This window comes from Pseudovirgaria hyperparasitica (assembly GCF_010093815.1).
Source record: "Pseudovirgaria hyperparasitica strain CBS 121739 unplaced genomic scaffold EJ05scaffold_48, whole genome shotgun sequence".
Classification (NCBI taxonomy): Eukaryota; Fungi; Ascomycota; class Dothideomycetes; order Acrospermales; family Acrospermaceae; genus Pseudovirgaria; species Pseudovirgaria hyperparasitica.
The window spans coordinates 1-25,963 of record NW_022985596.1 but is presented as its reverse complement, the minus strand read 5'-3'; the positions used below and the strand labels follow the sequence as shown (position 1 = coordinate 25,963).

Genomic DNA, 25,963 nt, shown 5'->3' with positions numbered 1-25,963 from the left:
AAGACGGAAGGACATAATGAGGAGACACTAGCTAGAATTAATCCCTTCTAGGAGATTAGCAAATTCTATGGCACTCATAAGGCTCCTCACAGCTTGAATGTTGAACACAGCGAGTATCAGTGCGACTACAGACACCCCAATGTATACGAAGCATCTGATGAGCATTATGTTGTAAGGTGGCGTGTGGAGCGTGTGGATGCCCGACCTCTGAGACCAAGACATCCAACACCAGAAGGCAGCAAAGCTGTAGAATGCTGTCTGCCAAATGCAGCAGGAGCGGGCCCACTCATACGACAGTACTTTTAGTAGTACCAAGATCCTGAGGCATTAAACGATGTACTAACCACTATAAAAGAAAAACTTACGAGACAACACACACTCCAACGTTAGATACTATACAAGTAGGAAACGTCATGTGGAAGTAATCGGGGCTAAACATCAGAAATAGCCAGAAAAACTACGAAATTGTTAAAGTCTATTCTCGTGGAGTACGAATGAATAAGTAGACTTACATCGTATAGATGTAGGAATACACTGCTGATTGATAATAGTGCCTGGCTAAGTTCTGCCTCATGATTCGAGGAGAGTTCTATAATGATACAGATGACGCTGGCAGAACTTAAGAATAAGGGACCGTAGCTTTTCCACTGGGGCGTTAGTGCCGTAATGCTGTTGTAGACGACGAACAGACAGAACGGAAAACAGACAAGGGCGAACGTATGTAGCAGGCCCGGAGAAGGGACAGCCTTGCCATACGGACATGGAATAGGTTTGGCTGTGTCAAACATATCGAGTGGTGAAGAAGGCAACCAAATGACGGTGTGTTGACCGGTCAGAGACATACGAAGTTATGTATTTCGGGGCGAGTAATATGGGGAAGCTACTTCGCAGAAAGCGCCAGATGAGCCCGTAAGTCAAAGGGGCCACGCGAGAATCGTTAAATTTTGAAAAGGATCGTTATGGGGGTGCTTCTGACGGTCGTTCAGAGTATACCAACTCAAAGCTACGGCGCTAATAGCAGAGGTGATACAGAACAGGCAAGATATCTTCGTAGTGTTGGGCGTGGGTTGCTCACTGGTCCGTGAAAAACAAAAGTAGACACAGGGGTCGGGACCTAGCAACGCGTTTGTATTTCTTTACTGTTCGAATTGCGCTACTAGGAAATTTCATGCTATTCTTCTCTAAAATGACAATAACATGGCTCTCCCACCAGCAGGGGTTACATTTCAAAGATGTGTGGTTGGGCCTCCCTGATAATTAACATCTATATTAAATCCTTTATTAAGGATAGCCCAAGGCATCTGTATACCATTTCGCCAAGTAATAATGTAGGACAATTCCACGTGCTATGAGGAGCTCCATGAAGGGCAGTCTCACGATACTGGGGGCTTGCATACTTAGTGCATCAATCTACAGGCAAGTAGCCCAACATACGGCTAAACCGTGGCCCCGACCGCAAAAAGTCGGATTTTTGCGGTCGGGGCCACGGTTTAGCCGTATGATCAAGGTACCTGCCTTTACCCTCACCCCCTGGTTCATGCAACAGATATGCAGCACTACTGTCTCGTCCTCCACAGCAGTTGCCTTCTTTCCAGTGATGGGGGATAATGAGTTATACTCCGGAGCTCGTGAATAGGTTCATGGTCAACGACAAACTCAAAACATAAAGACCCCGTATATCTTCGAAAATTACATTAGAGCGGATTATTATTACCTAGCTTAACTCAAAGTGTATATGTTTTGAATTGAAGGTATACATCATTGGCACTACGCATGTAAGTTCACCAAATGTCTTGGTGACGCGGCCGCACGTACGAAAAAAAAAGTTGGGATAGCCAACAATCAGGCCCGGTATTGTGTGGCAAGTATCGTATCCCGGGCCGACCTTCTGAAGGCGTTTTGGGAGTAGTCTTTCCTGGCTCCTCGTCTCCTGAACTGGCTTCAATGTCATATTGATTGGACCAGGTGTGACTAGAAACAGTGTGGTTTGTTGGTTGTGCTTCGCACACTGCTTTATCTCGCCAATTCACTGGTCACATTCAAAGAGGACTGTAAGGATGACAAGCGCCGCATTGTATTTCTCTTGATCGATATTAATACCTCGTCTCTGTGTGCTCTTTAATCTCGCGGCCTCGGCGTCCTCCTTCTTTACCCGAACAGAAGCTGCGTTGTATTGGGACGCTCTTCAGCCAGGGTAAAGCTGCTCTTGGCAACAAACTGGTGCCAAGAGCGGCCTCACCCCGGCCCAGGGCACTCCTTGCCTGACCAGCACTCTAAGTGCATCTAACTGTTTCTTTCCCAATGCGATCATTCACCAGAACGTGTCTACATGGGGTTGAAAGATAGTTGCAGCGCATCAGGCACCATTCCAAGAGGACACAATGATAGATAGGTGCATTATTGGTCAATGGTCTTCCCCCACCACCCCTGACAGGGTGACGCAGTATACCGGCGGCTGGTGTGCGACAAAGCGACACTGGCACTACTGATCGACGTATGCGGGATCAAAAGTAAGTCATCCCGCATGAGATTGCTTCGATGTATGGGTGCATGGATTGCCGCCAAGAGCAGCTTTATCCTGCCAAATCACACCATGCAGGTTATCCCTGCACAACGAATTGGAATTCCAGCCAACTGGCTGGGTATCATCATGATCTCGTCTGGGGGGTTCAATGGCTTGACGTGCCCAAGGATGAGGCGATTGCACGGCCAATAAAGATTGGCCATACGTGGGTCTGCCTTCAAGTCTTCCCAGCGCGACTTTGGTATTGACGACCGTAACCAAAATTCATGTGCTAATGGCATCTCGATAGGTGCTTCTTTATCAGGTATCAAATGACAGAACTCAGCCTTAGTCGCTTCGCCCGGGCAATCTCCCATCACCAATAGTACGCGTTCTGCGAGCGGATGTTCTTGAACGAGCATCGTCCTTGCGCTAGTGTTGTGGTATCTTAAGTCTATGGTCCAGCGATTCGCGCTGGTTTTAGGTTTGACAGTACTACGACTTGATCCTTATTGCATGCAATAATAGAGGCTTCAATTGGATTCTGCCTTTCCTAGCTTAGCCATATATCTCTCCACGCCTTCTACTGCATCTTGTGGTGAGCGGATGTACTCTTGGAATAGAGACAACACCTCTGCTAGAGAGAAACGATTCTGCGGGAGGATACAGCATAGCATAGTGGTGTTCTTTCATGGTTGATAGACGTCATGTCAACATTTCACTTCTCTGTTTCAGGTACGTGGTGGACGAGACCGGAGGCGGATTCATACTCTACTGACTATGTATCTAGGTGAGCAGTTTGGCAGCTCCCCCTGCCAGTGGCCCGAGAATCAACCCTCCAGTCCGTATACTGTCAGCTACCGAAACTCGCAGCTTAATCTTGATGGCTGTTCTATTTGTCCATCGCCACATGTTATAGACGACATATGTACGGAGGGACTGGGGATTGCTGTTGGCAGATCGCATTGCCAGTCTGGTGCGACTTTGCACAGGATTGAATGCAGTCTTACTCAGAGTGCAGCCAATACGAACTCATCGGCATCTTCTACCTCTGGGGCCTGTAAAAGTCAAGAAGTATACAACGTAGAAACGATGTGGGAGCACTACTCGTGCAATCTTGATATGTTTTCCAAAATGAAGGTGCAGAAACAAAAATGCTCAGGCGTCATAACTGTTCAGCCCCGGAGACAGTTCATCTGTTCTAAGAGGGTAAAAGGAGTCCATTGTGGTCGAAAATTTAGCAAATTAGAGCATCTAAAGCGTCACCAGGAGACACACGACCAGGAACGCACATTTACTTGTGATATCATGCTAAGAAGCTCTGATATTGGCCACCATCGAAAAGAAGGACCATGTCGTCAGACTTTCTTGCGACACGACAATTATCTAGCACATTTCCGCACCCATCTCGTTCAAGATACACGGGGACTGTTCTTCCCGCGACTGAACAATACGGGGCTCTACGCAGACCTGATAGCCCTGGTGCCGGTCTTAAGGTCTGGGGTTGACACGGGAAACATGCACAGGTACCACCGAAACACGCGAGTGTCATGGGAGAATCTAGTGGAGCGTGTCAGAGAAGCAAAGGGTGCCCTAGTGGCTGATCAGATACTTGTTACCATCTTGCGAGCTTGCTTGAGACATGATGCTCGTGTAGCGCGGTCGTTTTGCTAGGTATGAATGATGCTGAATGGTCTGCATTCCAAAATCCAATACACCGTGAGCTGTGACATCACTTGTAGCATATGACTAGATTCTATTTGCAGTCCGTCGTAGTTGAAGTTAATGTGGCGACGTGGACGAGTGCCATATGTGTCAATCTTATGATCAGGGAATGTCTCGCGGGAGATGTTGTAAGGATAAGATCCCAGCTCTAGTCAAGCCCTATCAGAAGCGTTGCAATCTAGCATTACCAAATCCTACGCGCACTGCCACCATTTATCTTAACCCGCTATTGCAAGTCTAGGCTTTGTAGTTATGTCGTCTTTGTCTTCTTCCAGAACAACCTCTAATAGTCCATCTTGTACATCAACGTCTTTGTTTCTACAGCGCCTCGACTGTTGAACTTCCCCTTTCGTATTTCTACTAGGTAAGATGCTCTTTCATCGTTTGATATTCCTTGCTAACTATGCCACATAATCAGGGCACAAATGCACGTGTACACTGAGTGCTATGGTTGGAGACGTGGTGCATACGACACTACGGGGACACCGACGCCTCCACCTCTACCACTGCACGAGAGTCTCACAATAGACGCGGATTCCGGCGACGCTCGGGCATAGCCCTTGTGCGTCAATCCTTTCGGGATAATCGCAATTTGTACCAGAATATTACTTAGACCACTTCAATATTTCGGCTGGTTGTGAATTATCGCGTTCGAAGGTTGGCTGCTGTTTTGTGGGCGGGGTGGATGATACATTCAAAAAGTCCCTGCCTATGTAGGTTCTAGAAGTGTATATTCCTGACGTTCGAACGTGGAGGCATCTACAGTGCAGATACCCAACCTAGAGAGTAAAATATACCTCATGGCACACTTCGGCCCTGCAAGTATAGGGGGCCCAAAATGATATAAAACAAAAAATCTCGTTGATCAGTATTTGAAGCAGTCTGACGTACTACAACAGCAAGAGGAACTCGTGTAGTTGGAATATTTTCTATACAGACGTCAAGTCGAGGCCCAATCAAAGGCGGAAAAGCCCGAATAAATTTGATGTCAAACGGTGCACGACCAATTGTTATCGATTGACTGCCTGATACCTAGTATTAGGACATTCTTCGAAAATCTAAAGCTTCTCGAACCCGCCAGTAGTATACTTCGTACACTTGCGGGAACCTCAAAGAATAGTATATGGGATGCGTTCTCGGCAGCCTATTTCAGACCAACGCGCTTCACCATCGAGTGGGGGGAGGGTAATAATGTTGAGGCCATGACCGAGAATCCTCATGATGAGAAACAACTCGCATATCTCCAACTGTGGACATTCTGCTTACGGCGATTCACTGATGTGACGAATTTCACTCCTAGGAAAGAGCTAGGGCACCCGAAACCTCCTCTTAGCCGATCGAACCAAGCTGTCATATGCAAGTTAGCCAGGATGGCTTTTGATCTTGGATTTCGTATTGAATTTATTGAGGAAGCCATTACAGAAGACCCCATGGACCTACTTGCCTGTCATCTTGTCGAAGGCTCTGAAATTTTACGTCTCAAAATCCCAGAAAACGAGTGGCGAAATATTGCTGCGATCTTGAGAAAGTCGGGTGCCGGGACAGGCTCTGTGCCAGACGCGCCGATATTTACCGATCATGATACCCAGCTAGATGGTAAGCTGCTCTTGGCGGCAATCCATGCACCCATACATCGAAGCAATCCAACGAGTCCAGCATGGATGTTAGGTTCCGATCCCCACCCATGCTGGGATTCTCTGGTCGAAAATGACATATCTTGAGTCGGAATGCCAGGTTGGGAGGCTGGAGGACTCACTTTTGATCCCGTATACGACGATCAGTAGTGCCAGTGCTGCTTTGTCGCACACCAGCCGCCAGTCTGCAAGTCTATCAAGGGTCAAGACCACAGCGTGGTTTCAGGCATGCTCTGGCGCGGGGCGCAGTCTACAGGATCCCTGCTCCACTGGGCAATCGGAGTGCTGGTCCGGCAAGGAGTGTCCTGGCAACAATACTGTGAGGAGGACACTCCTTCCGGTTCCCTTGTTTGTAAAGCCGCTCTTGGCAACAATATGCTGCCAAGAGCGGCTTTACCCCGGGCTAGCATGTCTGTACCAGTGCAGGATCATATCGCACTACACCATATATAGCTTAGATAATCCTTTTCGACCCACATGTTAGTCGGAGGGAGCATGACCGCGCCTCAGAAGCAGAACATGTATGAATACACCGACTCCCAGGGACCCTCCTCGAGCAGATCAGTAGCCTGCCCGTGCCGCGTTGTCCCACACCAGCGGGCAATGATATGCTGCATGCGCCCTGTGAGAAAGTCTATCAGGGGTCAAGACTAATGCACCGGCGTTACAGATCGAACCATTCGAACAATGCGCCGCTAAGCGCTCATCGCGATCCGCTTGAATCGTAGTGCACACTATCCGTCCGTAACTTTTTCAGCGCAACTCTTGGCACGTGTCGCGCGCTCAACATACCACTTTTTCTCCCATTCTTAAAACTTACCTTTTCCCTAATATCTCTAGAACTAGAACTCTAGGAAGTTTTTTAATTATATATTAATTTACTTCTATATAGTCTCTTACTTTCTATATAAGAAAATTGCGAAAAAAGAATATATTAATTAGTTATTCTAAGAAAAGCTCTATAATTATAATTTTAAAGTATATAGAGGGGTAACTTCTAAAGTACTAAGGTATACAGTAAAGATAGAGAGAAAATAGAGATTTACTCTATTATCTATCTCTTTTAGATCCTTTAATCTTTAAAAGAACTTAATAAATATTCTTAAGATATAAATAGAGATATATAGAATCTTTTAATATCTTCTAGAGTCTTTAATCTCGAGTTATTAAGGAAAATATAAGGTTTTCCAAATTAGAGGTATCGGGTAAAAAACGCGTGTGTTGCGCTGAAAAAGTTACAGACGGATCCATTGTTCGCCTTAACGAGGACACTGGATGACCGCCAGGTGATGCAATGGAGGTGAACACAGTATTCGGTGTATGTTCAAGTCGACTCGAATTAATCGTAGAGACTTGAGTCCTTGCGGCACATAGCCCACGACCTCCTACTAACACTACCCACACCATACCGACGTGAGATGCCTGGTCGACCAGCAAGTGTTCCTGCGTTCAACCGAAAACATAAACAAGCCGCATATGCCGGCTACAGAGCGCCTAAGAAATTTAACTAGCGGGAGCCATGCAACCATAAGGTTTACGCAAAAGAAAGCACGTCGACTTAGCTAGATGAAATGCCAAATCTAGACACGCGAGAGCGCCACATTGGCTTTGTTTCAGTTGGCCTAAGAACGCTGCTATAATCGTGCTAGCTTTCGGGCATATTGCTCTGCATGTCGGCAGCCCCTGTATATTCATATATGTGCTGCTTCGGAGGCGCGGTTATGCTCCCTCCGACTAACATGTGGGTTTATCAAAGCTAGGTTCCATTGGTGTCAACGTCTTATGTTATATCTACGAGAGGGACATCATAACGATCTGACCCACTCACACGTTCGGTGTAATCTATGATATCTGTGCCGCTTCTTAGCTTACAATACAATCCTTAAGCACGTGCTTATCTGGTTATTTTTGTTCTTCGGCCAGTTGCCAGCTAACCCTATCATTAGCGATGCCGTAGGGTCCTTTAGTCCTAGATTGCAACAGCTACCATAGCAATACAAAGGCCAAAGACCTGAATTCATCAAGAATGACGACTACACAGATTCTCATGGACGATTGAAGTTTGTAGTGTGGCGGAGGTTGCTTAGATCACGCAGTAAATGTGAAAGGCTGTTGTCGTACTGGCTCACCTCGCCTTGTGCAAAGCGCATTTCTAGTGGGGCATGTCCCGGTCGCTTGAGACTTTTTTTCTTGGCAGCAAATTAAGAAGACGCCTACCGCGGACGGTATGTGTTAGCAAGGCAGTAGGATGGGTGATGGCATGCAGTGCTCACCTTCCGTGCTCGACCAGCTATCGGTCCAGTTCCGCATCGCTGTAAGCAGCGATGTCGCGAGCGAACAGTTTCGGTAAGGATCTTTCAGGAGATAGCATAAGAACCGATGACAAGTGCTTCATTGTGCTGTGCCAGCACACGAGAACCTGCTGTGGGAACTTTATGCTGTTCGCGTTGCTACCAATGGGGATGACCTAATAGAAATCCTACCTCTTCCTCCTCTTGATTATTGTACGAGCTCCTGCGAGGCGTTTTTGTGAAATCTCTTCAACGCTACACAACAGACCCAGGAGATGACACCGGAAGGTTACGTACACAGTGCCAACAGCTACTACCGCTACCCACAAGTAAAAGACGCATAAGATACCAAGGCCCCATACGGACCGACACAAGCCAGGTAGCACAGGACGTCAGGGAAAACCCAGACGCCTCCCCCACCCAACAAGACCGGAAAGAACTCAGAAGGGCCATGCGATCATGCATTACTTCTGATCGGGCAAACTCGTGAAAATCGTGTTTTTTGTGAACCAAAAAGTCTCAGACCCTCGCGATCAACTCCCTGCTGAGACTCGTCTAAAAATGGCTCGCCATACTATTTCCTCTATCATCTAATAGCTGGCGAGCCTCGTAATTCGCGTTTAGAGAGCCGTGTATAGACAGTTAAATATAGGTACTCGCAAACGCAACCGAAGGCTCTTAGTGCGTTTTTAGAGGGTATTCGGTGGTCTCAGAGTGTATAAGAGCGTGCTTTCTCGGGTGTATTGGCTTCACGACCCTCGAGATAGTAATTATAAGTAGTATTAGACCGTAGACGACGCGCGCCGGAGGTCGGCGATTTACGACTTTTGCAACCCCCTACCCCACGAGGCATTAATACTTCCAGACGTGTGGAATCCAAATCCTTACTACACGCTACGGGGTTTTTGAAGGTTACGGATTATTTAAGACGCTACGGGTTGAATAATTCTTCGGTATCCTCATCGCTGGTCTTTAAGCTCCATGGTCATTCCAAGCTCATTTCGTACTTTTAGGGTGACTAATCATACAATTCTAGTCTAGGACCTCAAATTGTATCCGATTGTATTTGGTCATGTCTGAGCGTGGTATGACACGAAAAATAGCCCGTAGATATACTAAAATGTCCCTTAGAGAAACGGACTATGACTGTGCGACTCAGGTACGCCCAACGAAGATACCGTTAGACTAGATAAGACATGACTGCTGTCTAAAGTATATAAACATATTCTGGTGGTCTGTTTAATCCCTTGACTACTAAACTTTTCACAATGTTATGGCCGCATAAATCACAGTTTGTCATAAACGCATTCGAGAGGGACATGAAGTCAGTGCATCTCATCTATAATTATGATGCACAGAACCCGGAAAACGGTGCGCCTGAGAAATGGAAATATGAGATGTGGTTCTACAACGAAGATCGAATCGTTTACGCTATTAATGGGGGTCCAATGGCCGGGCGTATCAACTACCAGAGAGTCGACTATCAGTGCATAAGAGAAGGCGAATTGTGGCAGTGTAACTGGTTGGAAGGTATGAGTGACTGTGCTGGATCCAGCTGTTGGTTTCTCCTCCGGACACTGGGACAATGCAGAAGCAGCCCATGGGAACAAACGCAACCAAGTCGATCTAGAACGCTGGCGAAAGCTCGCAAATATCGGGACGCAGACCAACCACCATCTCCTACATGAGCAGGCCACTGTTGTAAATAAATTCAAAGGACGTGGGGGCTTGGAGGAGATTGAGATGGACTGGCCGACTTTATGATACAAAGATACTGCAATCGGTATTCAGATGCAGTTGAACTCTCAATAGTACCACAGTGTCATACAATGGGCGATGATACAAATGCAAGGTTGGGATCGGAACGACATGCTACCATTGCGAACATCGTAAATCTCTCATAGAATGATGTCTTCAAGAAAATAAATTCGTAAAACAAATGCCGGGACGCAAACCCTGATACCGGCTGAAAGTGGTCATAAACGAAGTTACCTAATTCAGCTCGATTTCATCCTCCAAACGATAATATGCACGGCGCATACCTTCTTCAGAAATTTAGGTAGATGTGGACAGCGATACCTCATCCTTGCCAAGCCCACAGTACAGGTGGCGCCTGGATGTTTCATCCACCTGACTGGCAAGGCTGCTGGTGGCATCCCTGATGCCGAATCAGCTGACCCGCCAGTCGATCAGCAGCTTTGCCCCGCCCTCTGCTTCGCTCGGACCTCGAGAATGGAGCGGCATTGCGGTGTTGACAATAGGACAGTCCGACATATCATTACTTTTAGTGAAATACTGCACGACTGGTAGAGGGTTACGCGGATGACTGGGGGGTTGAGGAGATCTCTAAGGTCAATCCTCTTGATTGTCACCGTTCCTTCGAAAGAGCCTCCAGCGGCATCTGCTAATTACCACTCCGAATGCTCTTACCCAGGACGTGTTGGTTCTGTATTTTCTATACTAGTGAATCACCGTTACATCTCAGGAATCGGTTTGTGCCTCTCTGATCATCTCTCTGAATAGCAAAAGCTCCTCGTCCAACACCCTCTGGCGCCGCAGTGGTCTGAGAGAATCAAGCCACCAGTGTGGAGATATCATCGCGCTACTGAAATCAACAAGTTTTCCATCCAGGTAATTCCTCGCGTACAGGTCTACTGGGTATATTCCCAAATTCCTCAGTTCGTGTAGGTCTCGCTCCATTTCTTCTGCATTAACGATGGCCTCCTTGGACTCTACGAGCTCTTTCACCAAAGCTCGGAACGGTGGCTTCTCCCGCCAGCTCTTGTCTTCATCTTCTTCTGGCCAGTCCCAGTCTCGAATCCCAAATTGCTCGCTGAAAATTTCCCCATACTGTTCTGCTGGGAGATAAAGATAGCCGTAGCAGGGCACAGCTAGTCGGTGTGGATGTTCCCGATGTTGCCGCCTCTCGTCTCTTGTTCGTTGTTCTTGCTGCTGTTGCTCATGGGTTTGCAGCTTTCCGTATGCTCTACACTCTGCATAAAATGGATCGGAGTGATAGGTGATTATCTCATCGCTTGCCTTGACCCTATCGGTAGGAAATACCGAAGAGCGTTCTTGCTCGACACTAAAGAACTTGAACTAGACGTATATTAGGCTTGAACGACAAAGCAGTGATTAAATATACGCGTATTTACTTACGACCTTTAGTGCATACTTCTTCTTACCTATGCGAACCTTGAAGACATAGCTGTGACCTCCTTCGGCTCCTTCAGATCCGTCCAAGCGCGGCGACGAACTAAGAAGCTTTAGGAAGTGGATATTACCCTTATGCCTCTTGAATGGCAACAGCTTTGGTCCTTCGCAAGGTGGCAATGGCCTTCTAGGACTATATGCGAGCTGGAAGCGCGCCAGCGACATGTCGTAGCGAAGTTTGAGGTCTTCTCGCTCTGAAGATCCGGAACAAAAGCTGACCTTGATAAGTTGCACAAAGCAAGGCAGGCATTCCTGCCACAGAGCTGAGGGGGTGTTTGAAACCTCAGCTGACGTTCAATTTTCGACGTTTCTGACGTTCAATACCCCATATTCGACCGGTGTTTGAAATTGAATCTCACCTCCAGCTTAAAACCCGAGCTGAAGACAGGGATTAGACGACGGCGTGGAACTAAAAGATTGTGGCTTCGGGATGGCTGAACTTACCTATATTAGGTATGGTTGAATGTCAAAATCGACGTTTTTGAGCAGCAAGTAAGGGGCCTTTTGAAACTTGAGGTCAGATTTTGACCTCAGGAATAACCTTATTTGTAAGCGTAGAGACGGCGTCCGGACGCCACCCGTCGATAGTTTTCAATTAGTTCGACCTCCAGAAGTCCTGGGTGTTTGAAAAGTCAGCTGAAGGTCAAGTCGCTCAGTAATTAGTTAGTAATACGATCTTAAGGCGGGGTAGCACGCATACCGTTTCTCCCACGTCCAAATTGAAGTCAAACTCATCAACTCCACGTCGTGGAAAATGGCTGACCACGTGCCTGACGACGTCATCGACCCTATACTCCTTGTACATGACAACTCTACGAGTGCTAATTCGTCTGAATCTGCAGAGAAACAGAAAAGTATACTTTTACGTAAGCAACTAGACGAGGAGTCCGACTCGCCGCCAGTCGCCGATAGTCTTCAATCGCTATCCGACTCTTCATTATCTGGTTCGAAACGTGGGCGAAGTGGTACTATAGGTCTACAGGCGTCTGCCCCATCGCCGAAGAGGGCAGTGTCAAGTGGACCGAAGCCGAAATATGAAGGGCGGACGTGGGCGACACCTGCGATTGAGATTCAGCTCTTGAATTTTCTATTGAGGAAACTCAGCCTTCGTACAGGCGGTGGTACCTTTCCGAAGGCCGTGTGGACAGCCGCAGAAATAGAGTTAGGAGAACACGTACCTTTTAAGTTGACTGCCGCGATGGTAAGGTCGAAGTTCGGAACCTGGAAGGAGGTCTATAAAGCGTGGAATGAGCACCTAAACGCCTTATCAGGTTGGTGGTGGAGCGACACGTTAGGGACGTACCAGGCAGATCCTGAGACTATGGATGAGTACTTCACTACTCATAAGGATCGTAGGAGGTTTAGACGTGAAGGTCCACCTCACCTTGAGTTGCTTGAACAAATATTCGGAGACGTGGTGGCTACTGGCCAGTACTCGCGGTCAATTACCAAGGCTTCATCAGCGTCAGCTATACAGGTTGATGAGGATAGTGATGATGAGGTTTACCGTGGCGATTCGCCGGCCGCCAACCATAGTAACCCTAGAGATAGGGTTACTACAACGCGAAGTAAGAAGAGACGTGATGGAAGTGTGGATAGGAATACATACTCTGATGATGACAAGAACCGGATCGAGGACCGTAAAGCTGCGGTTCAGCGCCTTAAGCTTAAGAATAGAGTTACACCGAGAAGCGAAGCTATTCGGAGTATTACTGAAGTTATCCTCAAGACACAGAGTGACTTTACTCGGACGCTTGAAAAACATACCTCGAGACAACAAGATCCTATCCAGTTGGCAGTCAAGAAGTTAGAATTGAAGTACGCTGCTCTACTTACCGACGATGACTTCGATAAGGCCTGTCTCATTATCGCCAACCCTGGTACAGCCAATCTCTTCCTTGGTATGAGTGATGAGAGAGCAAAAAAGTTTCTTAGAGGCCAGATTATCGAGCGAGGTGGAACTGCCTCCGGGTTGTTTCCTATACCAGAAGTTAGCCGTTTGACAGTTGCAGATGAGGATAGGGAGATAGAAACAACTAGCGAAGGTTCTGAGGTACCTGGTACAGTAGCAGGGCGTCCATGGCAGCTATAGTCGTGATAGAAAGTATATGAAGTTGAGTATACGTTAATAGAGTTGAGAATCCGTAATAGTAGTAGTGACGTAGTATCTACTATTACTAAGCTCTGTTCACTTCTAAATTAGGAGACGCTAGTACCTATTCTATATTATATACGTCATAGTATATGGATATTCGCGTCGAAACTGCGTTGTATTTGCGTATATATATAACGATAGAGGTGTAGTGTTGCGCAGCGACTTTACCCTCGGGTTCTCCCCGGGCCAGGCTTAGCCACGTAAAAGACTAATATTTCGTAGTAAAACCTAGCCCGGAGAGAGCCCGGTGGTAAAAGTCGCTGCGTGCTTGGCAACTACTATACCTCTAATTATTACATCTTTACGCAAGATATCCGCATATACTATGCCCTAGATACTATGCCCCACTATACTACGTGAATATTGAATATTGAATAATTCTAGTATACAACCTCATCCTCTATATCCTCATTTTCTGCTTCTATATATGCCTGGTATTGCCTCCAACACGACTCTGCAATACGATCTCTATCGCTATTCTGCTCCAGCGCATCACGGAGTAACAGCGGTTGTAAATTATCTGGTTCCTCGTCGACTACCTGCGAATTCATACCCGGAGTGTCATCTCGGCGAACATTCATGAAGTTATGGAGGGCAGTAAGAGCAAATATAAGGTCTGTCTGCATCTCAATACTCCTATTTGGCCTAGGCGTTAATAGAATCTCAAAGCGTGCTTTAAGCACACCGAATACTCGCTCAATACAATTACGGAGCTGTGAGTGACGAAGGTTAAAGAGTTCTTCCTTCGTCTCCGGCTTCTGTCCAGCAGCTATTACCTCTCGTAGATGGTATCTCGTCTTATAATATGGCGTGAGTAGCATGGTATGTTGACGGTTTGTATACCCAGCATCAGCAAGGTAGTATTTCCCTCGTGGACACGTCAACCCATCCTCAATCGCCTTATCAAAGACGCGAAGATCGTGAGCTGAGCCCTCCCAACCAGGATATACAAACATGAAGTTGAGGTCGAAGTCGACTACGGCAAGTACGTTCTGCGAGATGAAGTGCTTCCGATTCCACCAAGCTAACTGCTGCTCTTCAGGTACAGATATAGGTATATGAGTACCATCAATCGCGCCAACAGCATCCTTGAACGGCTGTAGCTTCGGATTTGTAGCTATACTAGGATGGATATCGACGGTATCTTCAGGAAGCTTCACAATATCCTTATGAAGTTTACATAAAGAGTGAGTCACCTGATTGAATATCCTATCATGACTTTTAGTAATGAGGTAATAGGTAATACCTGAGCGACTTACGAGCTCAAGGTACAGGTATCTCTTCCTAAGATCCATCGAGCTTTACTGAGAGAGAGCCCAGTTCGACAGATATGTAAGTAAATGAAGAGTTTTTCGTCGGCAGAAACCTTCCACCCGTCTTTAAGCCCATACCCCTTCAGAGTCTGTAATAACTCATCAAAGGTATCCATTCGAACGCCAATTAGACCTCTCATCTTCGCCTCCTTGTTCCCAGAACGGATCTCATCCAGAATCTGTGGCACCAACGCCGTCGAATCACACCTCCGTACGCCACCTCGGTCATCTATATCGATAGCCTCAACGGCAGCCTCTACAAATAGCCCGAATAGGCAATACTGTTGGGCAAGGACAAGGGTAAAGGTAGACTCGTCGTCCATTATTGAACATCACCTCAAAATACTCCAAATCGTTCAAATCTGCTAAGAAACAAAAAGTATATTTTTACGTAAGCAGCATATGTCACGAGACGGGGTCAAAAACGTCGATTAGCCGAAGTTCTCGCGAACTGGACGTCGTCGACGAGCGTAAAAAAGTTGCACGTCGAAAAACGTCGAAAAATGTCGATTTTGACGTCCAACCATACTATATGAGGTAAAGTTCAGCCATCCCGAAGCCACATTCCTTTAGCTCCACGCCGTCTTATATACCCTGGTCATCTGCTCGGGTTTTAAGCTGACGGTGAGATCTAATTTCAAATACTCGGCGGAAAACGGGCAACCGTCGGTAAAAAAGGTCAAATTTTGACCTCCAGCTGAGGTTTCAAAAACCCCCTAATTATTTTTCGCCCGTCAGGAAACTCGAATCTATTCAATTTCGGCAGAACTTCGGTAATTCTAAGAGAAACCATGGATTTAGTATAGCCGGACGCCGTCTTAATGCGTAAAAATAAGGTTATTCTGGAGGTCAAATGTCGACCTGAAGTTGGCAAACCCTTGTACAGGTAACACAAAGAGAGCAAATTACGCAATTCGGCCATTTCTGTCACATCGCGCTAATCATGCAGCCCATTCTTAAAGCCGACGGTTAGTTTATTGATCGGGGCAGCTTCACTGATAGGTAATCCGTTTATCCATAGTTACATGAGAAAGCTTGGCAGTTGATACACGCATGTCTCGCGCGCACACGAACCATAGTATTAACGATATTTTTACCTACTACCACCGTACTATACCTCTATAACTATATTTACTACTATAAATTAGTTAAATATAGTCTTAAGAGTATATCTATACTCTTTTTATTTCTTTATATTAGCTATAATATCTCTAAAACTATAGAAAAAGAGTAAAGAGAGTAGATTCTAAGAATCTCTAACTAATTATATACTCTTATATTTTAAAGTACTCTAAAGTAATAAAAAGAGTATATATATATATTTCTAAGGTTATATTTATCTAATATATAGTAGTAATTATAGTTATAGGGGTATAGTATAGCGGTAGTAGATAAAAATATCGTTAATACTATGGTTCGTGTGCGCGCGAGACATGCGTGTATCGTGCCAAGCTTTCTTATGCAACTATCCGGATCGAGCTTGGTCGCACGACCTCAGAAATGAACTATGAGCTCTTCTACAACTTCTACAAGCGGGTGTATGACGACAACGACTGCGACTCGGCAGGAACAATGGAAGATTACTCATACAAGATCGATACCTTAGCTACGGCTTTCGCCGAGAAACTCCCGCAGAATCGTTTCTCTCTAGCAGAGGTGTTGTCTCTATTCCAAGAGTACATGCGCTCACCACAAGATGCAGTAGAAGGCGTGGAGAGATATATGGCTAAGCTAGGAAAGGCAGAATCCAATTGAAGCCTCTATTATTGCATGCAATAAGGATCAAGTCGTAGTACTGTCAAACCTAAAACCAGCGCGAATCGCTGGACCATAGACTTAAGATACCACAACACTAGCGCAAGGACGATGCTCGTTCAAGAACATCCGCTCGCAGAACGCGTACTATTGGTGATGGGAGATTGCCCGGGCGGAGCGACTAAGGCTGAGTTCTGTCATTTGATACCTGATAGTGCGCTTGGTGCTATAGCTGAGCCAGAACATCCTCGCGGTCAATGGGACATTCACAGCCGCCCGATCCGCAAGGTTAAGCATGAGCAGAGTTTAGATTCTGTCGACGCAGACATTGGCAAAACCAATTATGATACATTTGGCTCATGTATCATGCTGACCGTATTGGATCTCCAGGGTGGAACCAGAGGCAAGTGATTGGCACCTTTGAAGTGGCATGAGGAGTGCTAGCATGAAGATGTTGCAACATCAATAAGCTTGGCTTCGCCTGTCGATCTCATGCGCGGTACAACATCTGCACCAATGTGGCACAAGCAGCGCATGGAACCTGACAACCCTTGGCAAAAAAAGCCACAAACCCCTAATACACCAGGCTCCCGCGGACAGTCAGGGATTGAATATGTTCAAATGTTCATACTTGCTTCACCAGTTGCTGTTCCGTTATAAGGGAACTTCAGGTTCAAATTTGAATTGAAAAGAAGAATTTACCCGCAACGCATGCGAACCAATCAACAGGGGGTACCAAAACTCACCGATCACCGATGTGTCTCCGCGCGCTAGTGCTATATAGGCTATCTATTAAAATATACTCAATATTCCCCCTATTTTCAACTATAATACCATTTCTTAACCTTATCTATAGCTAAGTACTATGGAGGAAAGACAGCCTCATCGTTGTAAGGCTAATACTCCTTAAAAGGCACGCTTTTACACCCTCTGGGATGAGCGTATACCCTTAAAAAACACCCTTAGAGCCTTCTCACGTGTATATGAGTACCCATATTTAATAGCCTATAATTAGCTCTCTCAACGCAAATTACACGGTTCACCATCTACTTGCCGGCTTAGGAAATAGTTAAAGAGATTAGGAAGACCCTAAAAGATTAATAAGACTATAATTAATCTCCTCTTATCCCTATTGCGGAATCCCTATCAAAACCAGAGTTACAACGTGTAGAAGGAGAAATATAATATTTAAGTCTTGAATAATACACTTCGGCGTTCCCTCCTACGTTATTTAATCGTAGTAAGGCGCTATAAATAGAGATGGATAAAGCCTATTTTAAAATATAACCTTAAAGAGAGACGTATATGGGGTGAAAAGCGTTAGGATTAGGGTCTTAAGCCATTTAAATATAGGGTCTATATAGATGAGGCTTATATAGACCCTATAGAGTACTAAACTAGGTGGATATTACGTGAGCAAGGGATAGCTAAGGAGCCTTAAGATCTTTAGTATAAGCCTAATAGACAAGGCTAGAAATACTACGTTATAAGCCACGTCTCCTGGTTCCATAAAGAAGACCTCATCTTCTATAATAATAAGTAAGTTAAAGTAAGGAGGCCTTGAAAATCAGGTAAACCACGACGCCGTAAGAATGAGACTTAGGTTTAATATAAGGCTAGAGTCCTATCCTAGTAGAATTAACACGAGCATAAGGTTATCTATAAGCCAAAGGGTAATAGAATAATAATAGAGTACTATATTTCGAAGATACTACCTATTTATATAAAGTAGGTAAAGGCCCTTAAGGCCTAGTACTCTTATACCTTTTAGCTAGTTAAAGATAGAGATCCTTCGTATGGGAAGCCTAGAAAAGGTAGTAAGATAGGGAAAACTAACCTAGCTATGGAGGCTAGGCTTAAAGAGAGAATATAAGTCGATTACCACTACGCGTAGAGTCCTAATCTAAATCCTATAGAAGTCTATTAGGCTATATTAAAGCAGAGGTTAAGGAAAAGGACATGGCAGAATGATGAGGAGCTAAAGTAGCATATTTTAGATGTCTGGAACGGTATTACACTCGAGGAAATTCGTACCCGGATCTCTGACTTACTAAGACGATGTTAGTACCTAGTAAAATATAGTGGAGGGCGCATTCGTAGCCATGGCTGCTAATCTATTAATAAATTGACGTTTTTTGAGTACATTCTGGTGATGCGGCCTGTGCGCGGAGACACATCGGTGATCGGTGAGTTTTGGTACCCCCTGTTGGATCGCTGTTCAGCTTTGCGCCTAATAGGTGATCTGCTCATCGCGTGCTTGCGGCGTCGCGGGGCGTCAAGTGTTAGAGGTCAAAGCTCACATGATAAGCGCTGGACACTGGCCATAGCTCTCGGTAAATTCTCGGATGCAGACGACTTTTTTCTAATAAAGAGTGCTTCTACTCCGGGCACTGATCAAAAGCACTTTCCCATCATCTACTTTCGGCCATGTGTAGGCCGGAGCAATGGTTTCTGCCGCGGAAGCACATCTCGATTTCGAACCCTCATCTGTGCGATCAGCATTCTGCTGCGTTGCGAAATGCCTGGATCTGGTCGCTTCGGTAGCCGTTGCTTTACTCCGAGTTTACGCAACACTAACGCTTTTGACAGCCCTTGCAAAAGCCATTCTATCGTACCGCTGATCGACTCGAGCAATCTTCAACCACAGTGGACGTACTTCAAGCATTGCAAATTCTAGCCTCAGAGCTCAACACAGAGACTTGTCAATCTTCTCAGGCTGACAGCACTGATGTTCAGCGTGCCGACTCAGCGAGTAATAGCGTCGCCGAGTCTCGTTGCCAGATTTCAAGTAATAGTCGGATTAAACCTAATGACGGCTTGGATAATCAGGGAGAGGAGGTGGAGCAGATCCCACCCGGCGGACAGGACCAGGGTGGCACCATCACCAGCGAATCATTGATCGGCCACAATTATCATCAACAGCGGGCTACTCGTAACTCACCCAATGAGACAAGTCCAGTTCACGATGCTGCTACTCGCAGCAGAAGATCCCATAGCGAGCTACGCCATAAAAAGCGGTCTGATCGGAATGCCGAGCTTCAGGATGATGTCGAGTTTGATCATTGCGATGCTAGAGAAGTTCGTAATGCTAGCACAGCACGCCAACCTCGCTTCGCTTCCTCCACGAAGCCGGGACGTCCAAAAAAGTTCTGTAGTGATGTCAGCGACAAACTCCAGCTGCTAGCAGATGATCATGCGAAGACCATGCCAAAGCTAATGCTATCAGATACCGCAAAGCATAATCTGGCTAAGCTCATAAATGCGATTCCCCCACAGCAAATTCACCAATTGGCCCCGCCGAGCTTACCAATAAATTCTCTGAAGCAAATATGGCAACAGTACAAGCAACTTGAACAGCGATTTAACACAGGACGTCGCTTCTTCCAGGTGGCACTCGCATTCCTTTGCGTTGCAACTGTGGAGAATCGACGGGCATTTTCTCCAATCACGGACGCTATTCAAGCTATCGCCTCAAGGATTGAAGCACCGAAGGAAGATCGTGCCCAAATGCTACAGATGTATCAATCTGGTGTGAAATTATTGTCCATGCCACCAGGCATGTGGATAGTACTTGGTGACCTCAAAATTGACTCATAGTAAGGCTATGTCCGCTCTATTTTGCATAGATGGTACTGATCAATCGCAGTATTCGCAAACTGACCGGTGTAACTTCGTTTCTTTTTCAAGAATACGTTCGCAAGTATCATCAAGAATGGAAAGATCTCGACAAAGTTGCTGTAGCAACTCTCAAAAAGTTCTTCCCTATGATACCTGGCCTCGGCAGCCACTACTCGGATTACTACGAGCTGGGACTTGATCAAGACGTGGATGTTATCCTTAATAGCTCAGAGAATAGACAGGCTCATGATGTTCAAGATCATACGCCCCTAATAGAACTTGAAGATGCCGCTTCCGCGATCTCAACAGAAGATCCGGTGGCCCAGAGTCCTTGCAGCATCGCTCATGGCCTTGAAGCGTCATTGATGCCCAGCTTTGGAAGCGAATTGATGGGTGTATCGCCGGCGGATCGCGAGCTTGCAAAACAGTGCCATCAAACTTACTACAATACCACTGAAGTGTCAGCCCCTGAAGTGTCAGCCCCTGAAGTTTCATCAAGACCAAGCCAACTGGACAGACCCATGGACGATACCGCCAGCATCGACTTGAATGCTTGCCTTCTCGAGAATGAAGATTCTCGGGGTGATCAAACGATAGGGACAAGTAGGTACCAGGACCAAGGCGAAGGTGCCTATCGCCAAAATTCAGCAGGAGAGCGTCCGAGACCTCAACTCACACCCATAGAACAAGGCAATGGTCGAAGCTCCTTCATAATCTATGGGAAATCTGACACTGGTGACCATTCTTTGAGCACAGCGAGTCCCTCGAGTTCGGGTGAGCAATTTACTGCTTCCGATCTTGAGATCGGCTCTGACGCTGCTGGGCAAGGAATGGCCGATCATGTTATGCAATCTTGTACTGCAACGAGGCTGCCCAATAGGTCAGCTGCAGACGACGCGGCAACGACACGTGCAGCTCCGGCAATGCTTTCTCCAGCAGGTCGATCACCAGATGTCAGCTTGGCCAAGAAACATAGAAAACCGCCCTGGATTATTGAGGCATGTTCACGAGGAGCAAAGCGACAGAAAACAATTGCAAATGGCAGCTTCTGGTCACCACCAGCCCTCACGACGCCGACTCGCGACATTTGTATTCCGTCTTTACAAGATTCAGGCCAGGCCACCAGTGTTGGCTCAGACTCATGCATTTCGGTCGACCACACTTCTATGGATGATGAAACGTTGAGCCCACGCCCCTCTACGGTGATGCCGGACAGGCAAAGGCAGAGATATACTCTGTCGATTTCTCCCTCTGTGATTGAACACCACGAAGGGCAGACAGCCCGAGTGGGTAGAGAAGGTGGCGAGGATAGCTCGTCGACTTTCCGGGCTGAGAACGGGGGAAAAGTCACTTCTGAAATCAGTAGCGAATGCAGAAGTCGAACGGGCTCCTTTAGCCCTTCAAGCTCATCTGTTCCGCAATCACCTACGACGTCTCACAAGGGTGCATCTGCGCACGACCCAAATCCCGGTACCAGAAGCGATATGGGCGCCGGTGTGATAAAGCTGAGAACAAGTGATGGCCGCGCCAACACTGCGACAGCGTCGCCTCGAATCACCGTTCCTAACACGAAGGGAAACTCCGATACAGTTTCACCGGTTCATATTGGCAGAGACCCATCAGCTATGTCTGAATTGAACTCTTCAAGCATCCATGATACCATGATATGTATGGAAGGTGAACCTGGCAAAGACACGGCGGTGTGTCAACTGCAGGCTGACGATAGGCCCTGGTCAAGGCAGAAGGAGCAACACAACATGCGCCTCCAGTCTAACCCGGAATCTGCAACGCAGACCAGCTATCCAGAGGCAGAACCTGGTTCGATTTCTGTGATCCGGCGAGATTCAAGTGAAAGTAAGTATTGATGTGTTCGATGCGCTCAGCATAAACGAAGAGCAGTAGGTGATCCTCAAGCTACGTATAATGGCCACAACCTCCCTGACGCACGGGCTCTCGCTCTTAGTCCCTTCAGCGCACATGCCTACGATACCAACCCTGCCGTGAATGTATTCCCACAGAATGAAAAATGCTGTCATCCCACTGCGTCGTCGGAGCTTCCAAGTATTGCACTTGGCTCTACTGTGCCCTTGTATGATGGTCATTCGATGGAGCAAGAATCTTGGGTGACAAATCATATTCACCATATAACATGGCCTGCAAGAAGGCAAGACCCTCCGAAGTCGGACCACACTGGCGGCGCGCCAACGGAGCCCTCCGCGGACAGCCGGGATAGTACCACAGCAAGATCACCCATGCTCTTGTTGAATGGGACTCATTCCGTTCTTGCTACAGATTGGAACAATATCAAAAATGTCCTTCCACCTTGCGTTAGAGGGTTACATACACCATCTCCACCGCAATCTCTCATGGTCGCTGAGGAATTGCTCCGCACAATCAGAGTATATTTCCAAGATTCCTGTAGGAAAATGTCCTTCAACGGAGACGGGGCTCTCGTCAATTCGTGCGGCGCCGAAATACGGTATGATCGGTGCAACGACTTCGACTCCCTCTGCTATTCCGCCACAATTTTTGCGAAGAAAAAGAGCTATACTGATTTTGGTCGGGCTCTATCCAAAGCATCTTCACTAGTTGAAGAAATCTTGAGGGACGAGCATTCACGAACTTTGGCCTGCTTTCTTGAAGTTCTTATCCACCTGATACAAACAGCGAACCTTGAGGTTTCTCTTTCTTTGCGCCGTTACATCAAGGATATGGCTTCCAAGGTCATCCCGCATGGAGCACATTGGGGCCAAATATGTCGGCTTCTTGCTGAGCTCGACTCAGAATCTCTTGTCCAGGCTATGGCGGTAATGTGGAAATGTTCCTGCGATGTGCTGAATGATAAGCTCGGCATACTCAACCGCTTCTCTATATCTGTTCGTCTCGATTATATAAAGCGAGTGTATGGATTTACGGATCATCTGGGAGAAGAACGACATCTTCGTGGCCTATTCAACGAACTGCACGGAAGTAGTGCCGTACCTGGACTTTGCACTCCACGAGTGATGCTCAATCTAGCGCATAATCTGAACCGACAAAGTCGACATGACGAGGCAGAGATTCTAGCAAGAGACGTCTCTTCATTGCTTAACAGCTATGAAGTGTACGCCAAAAGGACTGTTGAAAGAATTGAATCCCTGAAAATTATTGCTTATAGCCACTTCTACCGGGGAAACAAGTTGGAAGCAGAGCAGAACTTGCGCACTGCAATATCATTGATCATTGATCAATGGGGACCACAGCATGCCTGGGTTCTTGAATTCAAAAATGTTCTAGAAGGCTGGTTCCGACAATGGGGTGCGGCAGACGTCGCTGATGAATTGGTTCTTGAGATGGAAGAAATAATAGAAGAACAACCCAATGAGAAGCACAATGGTTAGTGGCTCTACTCCATGCAATTCTCAAAATTTCCGGATCAATTCGGGCGGTTTGATCGTTCTAGAGTCAAGGTCCATAATTAGGGCTTTTGAGGTTCTTCTAATGTGAATTTCGTCTTGCTTTTCTCGCATCATATAGACATGATTTCAGGCTTCAAGGCCTCAATTCAACCCTGAAGTCTTATCCGCCGATATACAGTTATCAGCTTGCTTACATAATACACTGTGGTCGAGGATTGCTCGGCCAACTTCTTCGTTGCCTTGTATATAGGTCTCTATTCTGACATTTGATTTGTCGGTTCACCAGACGCGGCGAAGTCTTGTCGCCGTAGCGATCTGGTCTATAGTTTGATAGCTTTGAGAGGACAATTTTGTGTTCTTCAGGTATGGTCAAAGTGTGTGCAACAATATAGGTGGTGATGATGAGGTAGTAAACTTCCGTCAGTAATTTCTTCCTTTTCACCCGCATAGTAACGTCCGACAAAGATGGGCATGAAATGAGCAGCGATCTGTTTGACGTGAGTGTCATATTTGGTCTCATCCTCGATATAATCAATGTTCTGTAGCCCAAGTGGAGGCGAAGCCTTTCCTACACGCATGTTTTGGCCCGTTTTTGCATCCTTGAGGTGTTGGAATTGCCGTAACAATTCAGGATTACTCGGCTTGAATTCATAGACGTCAACTTCAAGCCAGGGCAAGCCCCATCCTGGCGTCAATTGGATCTTGATCATAGACTTTCCCCAATCATGGACATTCGCTTCGCACAGTTCGATTAACGTCTTTTTGCTGTGGAGGTCGGAAATCCAGGCTATAATCTGTTAGCACTGTTCAATACTCATGTTCGGAACATACTTGGTAGGAGAAAAATCATAAGATCAGGAAGTGTATCGCGACAGCAGCCTAGTTTCCAATCATCACCTGGATTTTGTGATCGATTCACGCAACGGCGACAGATTCCACCTGGGTCGCACTGCTCGTACTTAATCTGTCTGAATCATGCAGGGCCAACCGACAGGTGCTTTCCGGTCTGTAACGAAATTATCCTTCGAGGCGCAGCTAGCTCCTTGCCATGTAGGACCCAGATTCGAGAACGACAATGGTAGAGGAGGCATAAGCCTAATAATAGTGATGTATAGCCTCGAAAACAGTCCGTAAAAAGGTCTCGAAATTTATAGTGCATAATCTATCACGGGTCTAGCTAGGTATATTATATACTACCTTCTCTAAGTCTCTGCTTATAGCTCTATTCATTAATTCTTCTAAAAAATAATAAGTTGGAAAGATAGAAAGCGTCTATAGCTATAATCTGATACTAATCTCCATTATATATTAGAGGTTTAGAAAAGAGATATAAGAAAATAGGATCGTGTCTCTGTGTAGTGGCAGCATTGCTACTGGATTACCCTCCACGGCAGGCGCCTAAAGATGACTTCGGAGAGAGTAAGGTATTAGTCATGACTTGTGCATTGAGTTGGAGGAGGGATGGACGAAGTGAGAAATGTGCCTCTGCACATGAAGCTCATTCCGCTCATCCGACGGTCGTTTATTCCGTCGAAAGAATCCAGAGATTTTTCCTCAGAACCGAGATTCGAATGCTCTTGGTTGGCCTTTCGACCACCGTGCGTCTTGTTCCGTGTGGCATTAATTAACGCAACGATCATCTGAATTGCTGGAGGTAACGTCATAAACAAGGTGTTCGTTTTATACAAAGCCAGCAAGATGGTGAGAGATAGTGAGTACGGTATCCCCTGGAACATCAGCAACGTTTGATAGCCGTGCGACAGACTTACCTTATTGGTACACACACTGGCTGGTATCATGGCGACAATAAGGACAGCTAAAATCCCGTGACGAATGATACTTCGAATTATGAAATCATTTCCTTTGGATTCCTTATGTGTTGGCCTTCTTTCTCCTAGTCCCTCTCTGCTACTCTGTTGGCCCTGTCCGCGTGCTCGGTACTAAAATATCATCAATGTGATCTCGCCTAACAGCAAGAAGAAGTGGGTGATGCACATGGTCTCCGCTGGAGCTATGTCATCAAACACAAAAGAGCTTAATATCATCTCAGTGGTAAGTCGTAGAATAGGGCTCAGACTTACAATATGATTATGGTTGATAGTATTGCGAGACTAGATGGGAGACATAGTGCTGTGGCATACTCCCAAGACAGGTACGGCATCATTGAGTACGTAGCAAGGCTCTGGCGGCCAAAAAGTCAGTATTGGACGCTAGTCGCGAGAGTAACGCACCTCAAACAAGGCACCGAACGCGGCTGAAAGACTTGTCAAAAGGGGTATCCACCGTGGGAAATACGATACGGAAATGGGAACAAGAAATGCTCCTATTAGAGAAAGAGCGGATGAGAGAATGCCGGCC

General features: G+C 46.4%; 10 protein-coding genes across 10 annotated transcripts; 7 read left to right on the top strand and 3 right to left on the bottom strand.

Moving 5' to 3' along the window:
• Positions 1–1,672: 1,672 nt before the first annotated feature.
• Positions 1,673–2,146, bottom strand: EJ05DRAFT_481226 (uncharacterized protein). The gene is made up of 2 exons (XM_033745027.1): positions 2,101–2,146; positions 1,673–2,049 (listed from the first exon to the last, which is right to left on the bottom strand). Exon 2 carries the CDS (start codon positions 1,949–1,951, stop codon positions 1,715–1,717), a length of 237 nt encoding a protein of 78 aa, XP_033594982.1. The 5' UTR covers positions 1,952–2,049; positions 2,101–2,146; the 3' UTR covers positions 1,673–1,714.
• Positions 2,147–2,834: 688 nt separating this feature from the next.
• On the top strand, positions 2,835–4,186 carry EJ05DRAFT_542577 (uncharacterized protein). Its single transcript, XM_033749730.1, has 2 exons — positions 2,835–3,238; positions 3,294–4,186. The coding sequence occupies exons 1-2, from the start codon at positions 3,211–3,213 to the stop codon at positions 4,175–4,177; spliced, it is 912 nt and encodes a 303-aa protein (XP_033594981.1). The 5' UTR covers positions 2,835–3,210; the 3' UTR covers positions 4,178–4,186.
• Positions 4,187–5,430: 1,244 nt separating this feature from the next.
• EJ05DRAFT_525977 (uncharacterized protein) lies at positions 5,431–6,315 on the top strand (the record flags this gene model as incomplete). Its single annotated transcript, XM_033748856.1, has 2 exons — positions 5,431–5,824; positions 6,047–6,315. 2 exons carry the CDS (start codon positions 5,431–5,433, stop codon positions 6,313–6,315), a joined length of 663 nt encoding a protein of 220 aa, XP_033594980.1.
• A 3,106-nt stretch (positions 6,316–9,421) lies between these two features.
• On the top strand, positions 9,422–10,090 carry EJ05DRAFT_515589 (uncharacterized protein; the record flags this gene model as incomplete). Its single annotated transcript, XM_033748614.1, has 2 exons — positions 9,422–9,683; positions 9,745–10,090. The coding sequence occupies 2 exons, from the start codon at positions 9,422–9,424 to the stop codon at positions 9,915–9,917; spliced, it is 435 nt and encodes a 144-aa protein (XP_033594979.1). The 3' UTR covers positions 9,918–10,090.
• A 466-nt stretch (positions 10,091–10,556) lies between these two features.
• On the bottom strand, positions 10,557–11,864 carry EJ05DRAFT_297433 (uncharacterized protein). Its single transcript, XM_033740576.1, has 4 exons — positions 11,811–11,864; positions 11,726–11,744; positions 11,313–11,629; positions 10,557–11,252 (listed from the first exon to the last, which is right to left on the bottom strand). The coding sequence occupies exons 3-4, from the start codon at positions 11,529–11,531 to the stop codon at positions 10,635–10,637; spliced, it is 837 nt and encodes a 278-aa protein (XP_033594978.1). The 5' UTR covers positions 11,532–11,629; positions 11,726–11,744; positions 11,811–11,864; the 3' UTR covers positions 10,557–10,634.
• Positions 11,865–12,085: 221 nt separating this feature from the next.
• Positions 12,086–13,640, top strand: EJ05DRAFT_481225 (uncharacterized protein). Its single transcript, XM_033745026.1, has one exon. It carries the CDS (start codon positions 12,121–12,123, stop codon positions 13,456–13,458), a length of 1,338 nt encoding a protein of 445 aa, XP_033594977.1. The 5' UTR covers positions 12,086–12,120; the 3' UTR covers positions 13,459–13,640.
• A 2,694-nt stretch (positions 13,641–16,334) lies between these two features.
• On the top strand, positions 16,335–17,000 carry EJ05DRAFT_505966 (uncharacterized protein; the record flags this gene model as incomplete). The annotated part of the gene is made up of 2 exons (XM_033747760.1): positions 16,335–16,510; positions 16,805–17,000. 2 exons carry the CDS (start codon positions 16,335–16,337, stop codon positions 16,998–17,000), a joined length of 372 nt encoding a protein of 123 aa, XP_033594976.1.
• A 1,546-nt stretch (positions 17,001–18,546) lies between these two features.
• Positions 18,547–19,972, top strand: EJ05DRAFT_297159 (uncharacterized protein). Its single transcript, XM_033740574.1, has 4 exons — positions 18,547–18,775; positions 18,898–19,129; positions 19,179–19,748; positions 19,816–19,972. The coding sequence occupies exons 2-4, from the start codon at positions 19,034–19,036 to the stop codon at positions 19,846–19,848; spliced, it is 699 nt and encodes a 232-aa protein (XP_033594975.1). The 5' UTR covers positions 18,547–18,775; positions 18,898–19,033; the 3' UTR covers positions 19,849–19,972.
• On the top strand, positions 19,973–22,225 carry EJ05DRAFT_297264 (uncharacterized protein). The gene is made up of 3 exons (XM_033740575.1): positions 19,973–20,185; positions 20,236–22,105; positions 22,171–22,225. The coding sequence occupies exons 1-2, from the start codon at positions 20,097–20,099 to the stop codon at positions 22,070–22,072; spliced, it is 1,926 nt and encodes a 641-aa protein (XP_033594974.1). The 5' UTR covers positions 19,973–20,096; the 3' UTR covers positions 22,073–22,105; positions 22,171–22,225.
• Positions 22,226–23,964: 1,739 nt separating this feature from the next.
• Positions 23,965–25,040, bottom strand: EJ05DRAFT_490835 (uncharacterized protein; the record flags this gene model as incomplete). Its single annotated transcript, XM_033745925.1, has 4 exons — positions 23,965–24,392; positions 24,437–24,484; positions 24,594–24,700; positions 24,988–25,040. 4 exons carry the CDS (start codon positions 25,038–25,040, stop codon positions 23,965–23,967), a joined length of 636 nt encoding a protein of 211 aa, XP_033594973.1.
• Between the last annotated feature and the right edge of the window lie 923 nt (positions 25,041–25,963).

Coding starts and splice junctions, on each gene's coding strand:
- EJ05DRAFT_481226 (XM_033745027.1), bottom strand. CDS start 1,951: ATGACATTGAAGCCAGTTCAGGAGACGAGGAGCCAGGAAAGACTACTC.
- EJ05DRAFT_542577 (XM_033749730.1), top strand. CDS start 3,211: ATGTCAACATTTCACTTCTCTGTTTCAG. Junction 3,239..3,293: donor ATTTCACTTCTCTGTTTCAG/GTACGTGGTGGA, acceptor CTATGTATCTAG/GTGAGCAGTTTGGCAGCTCC.
- EJ05DRAFT_297433 (XM_033740576.1), bottom strand. CDS start 11,531: ATGTCGCTGGCGCGCTTCCAGCTCGCATATAGTCCTAGAAGGCCATTG. Junction 11,253..11,312: donor AGAAGTATGCACTAAAGGTC/GTAAGTAAATAC, acceptor ATATACGTCTAG/TTCAAGTTCTTTAGTGTCGA.
- EJ05DRAFT_481225 (XM_033745026.1), top strand. CDS start 12,121: ATGGCTGACCACGTGCCTGACGACGTCATCGACCCTATACTCCTTGTA.
- EJ05DRAFT_297159 (XM_033740574.1), top strand. CDS start 19,034: ATGGTTTCTGCCGCGGAAGCACATCTCGATTTCGAACCCTCATCTGTG. Junction 19,130..19,178: donor GCCTGGATCTGGTCGCTTCG/GTAGCCGTTGCT, acceptor CGCTTTTGACAG/CCCTTGCAAAAGCCATTCTA. Junction 19,749..19,815: donor CAAAAAAGTTCTGTAGTGAT/GTCAGCGACAAA, acceptor TAATGCTATCAG/ATACCGCAAAGCATAATCTG.
- EJ05DRAFT_297264 (XM_033740575.1), top strand. CDS start 20,097: ATGCTACAGATGTATCAATCTGGTGTGAAATTATTGTCCATGCCACCA. Junction 20,186..20,235: donor GACCTCAAAATTGACTCATA/GTAAGGCTATGT, acceptor GATCAATCGCAG/TATTCGCAAACTGACCGGTG.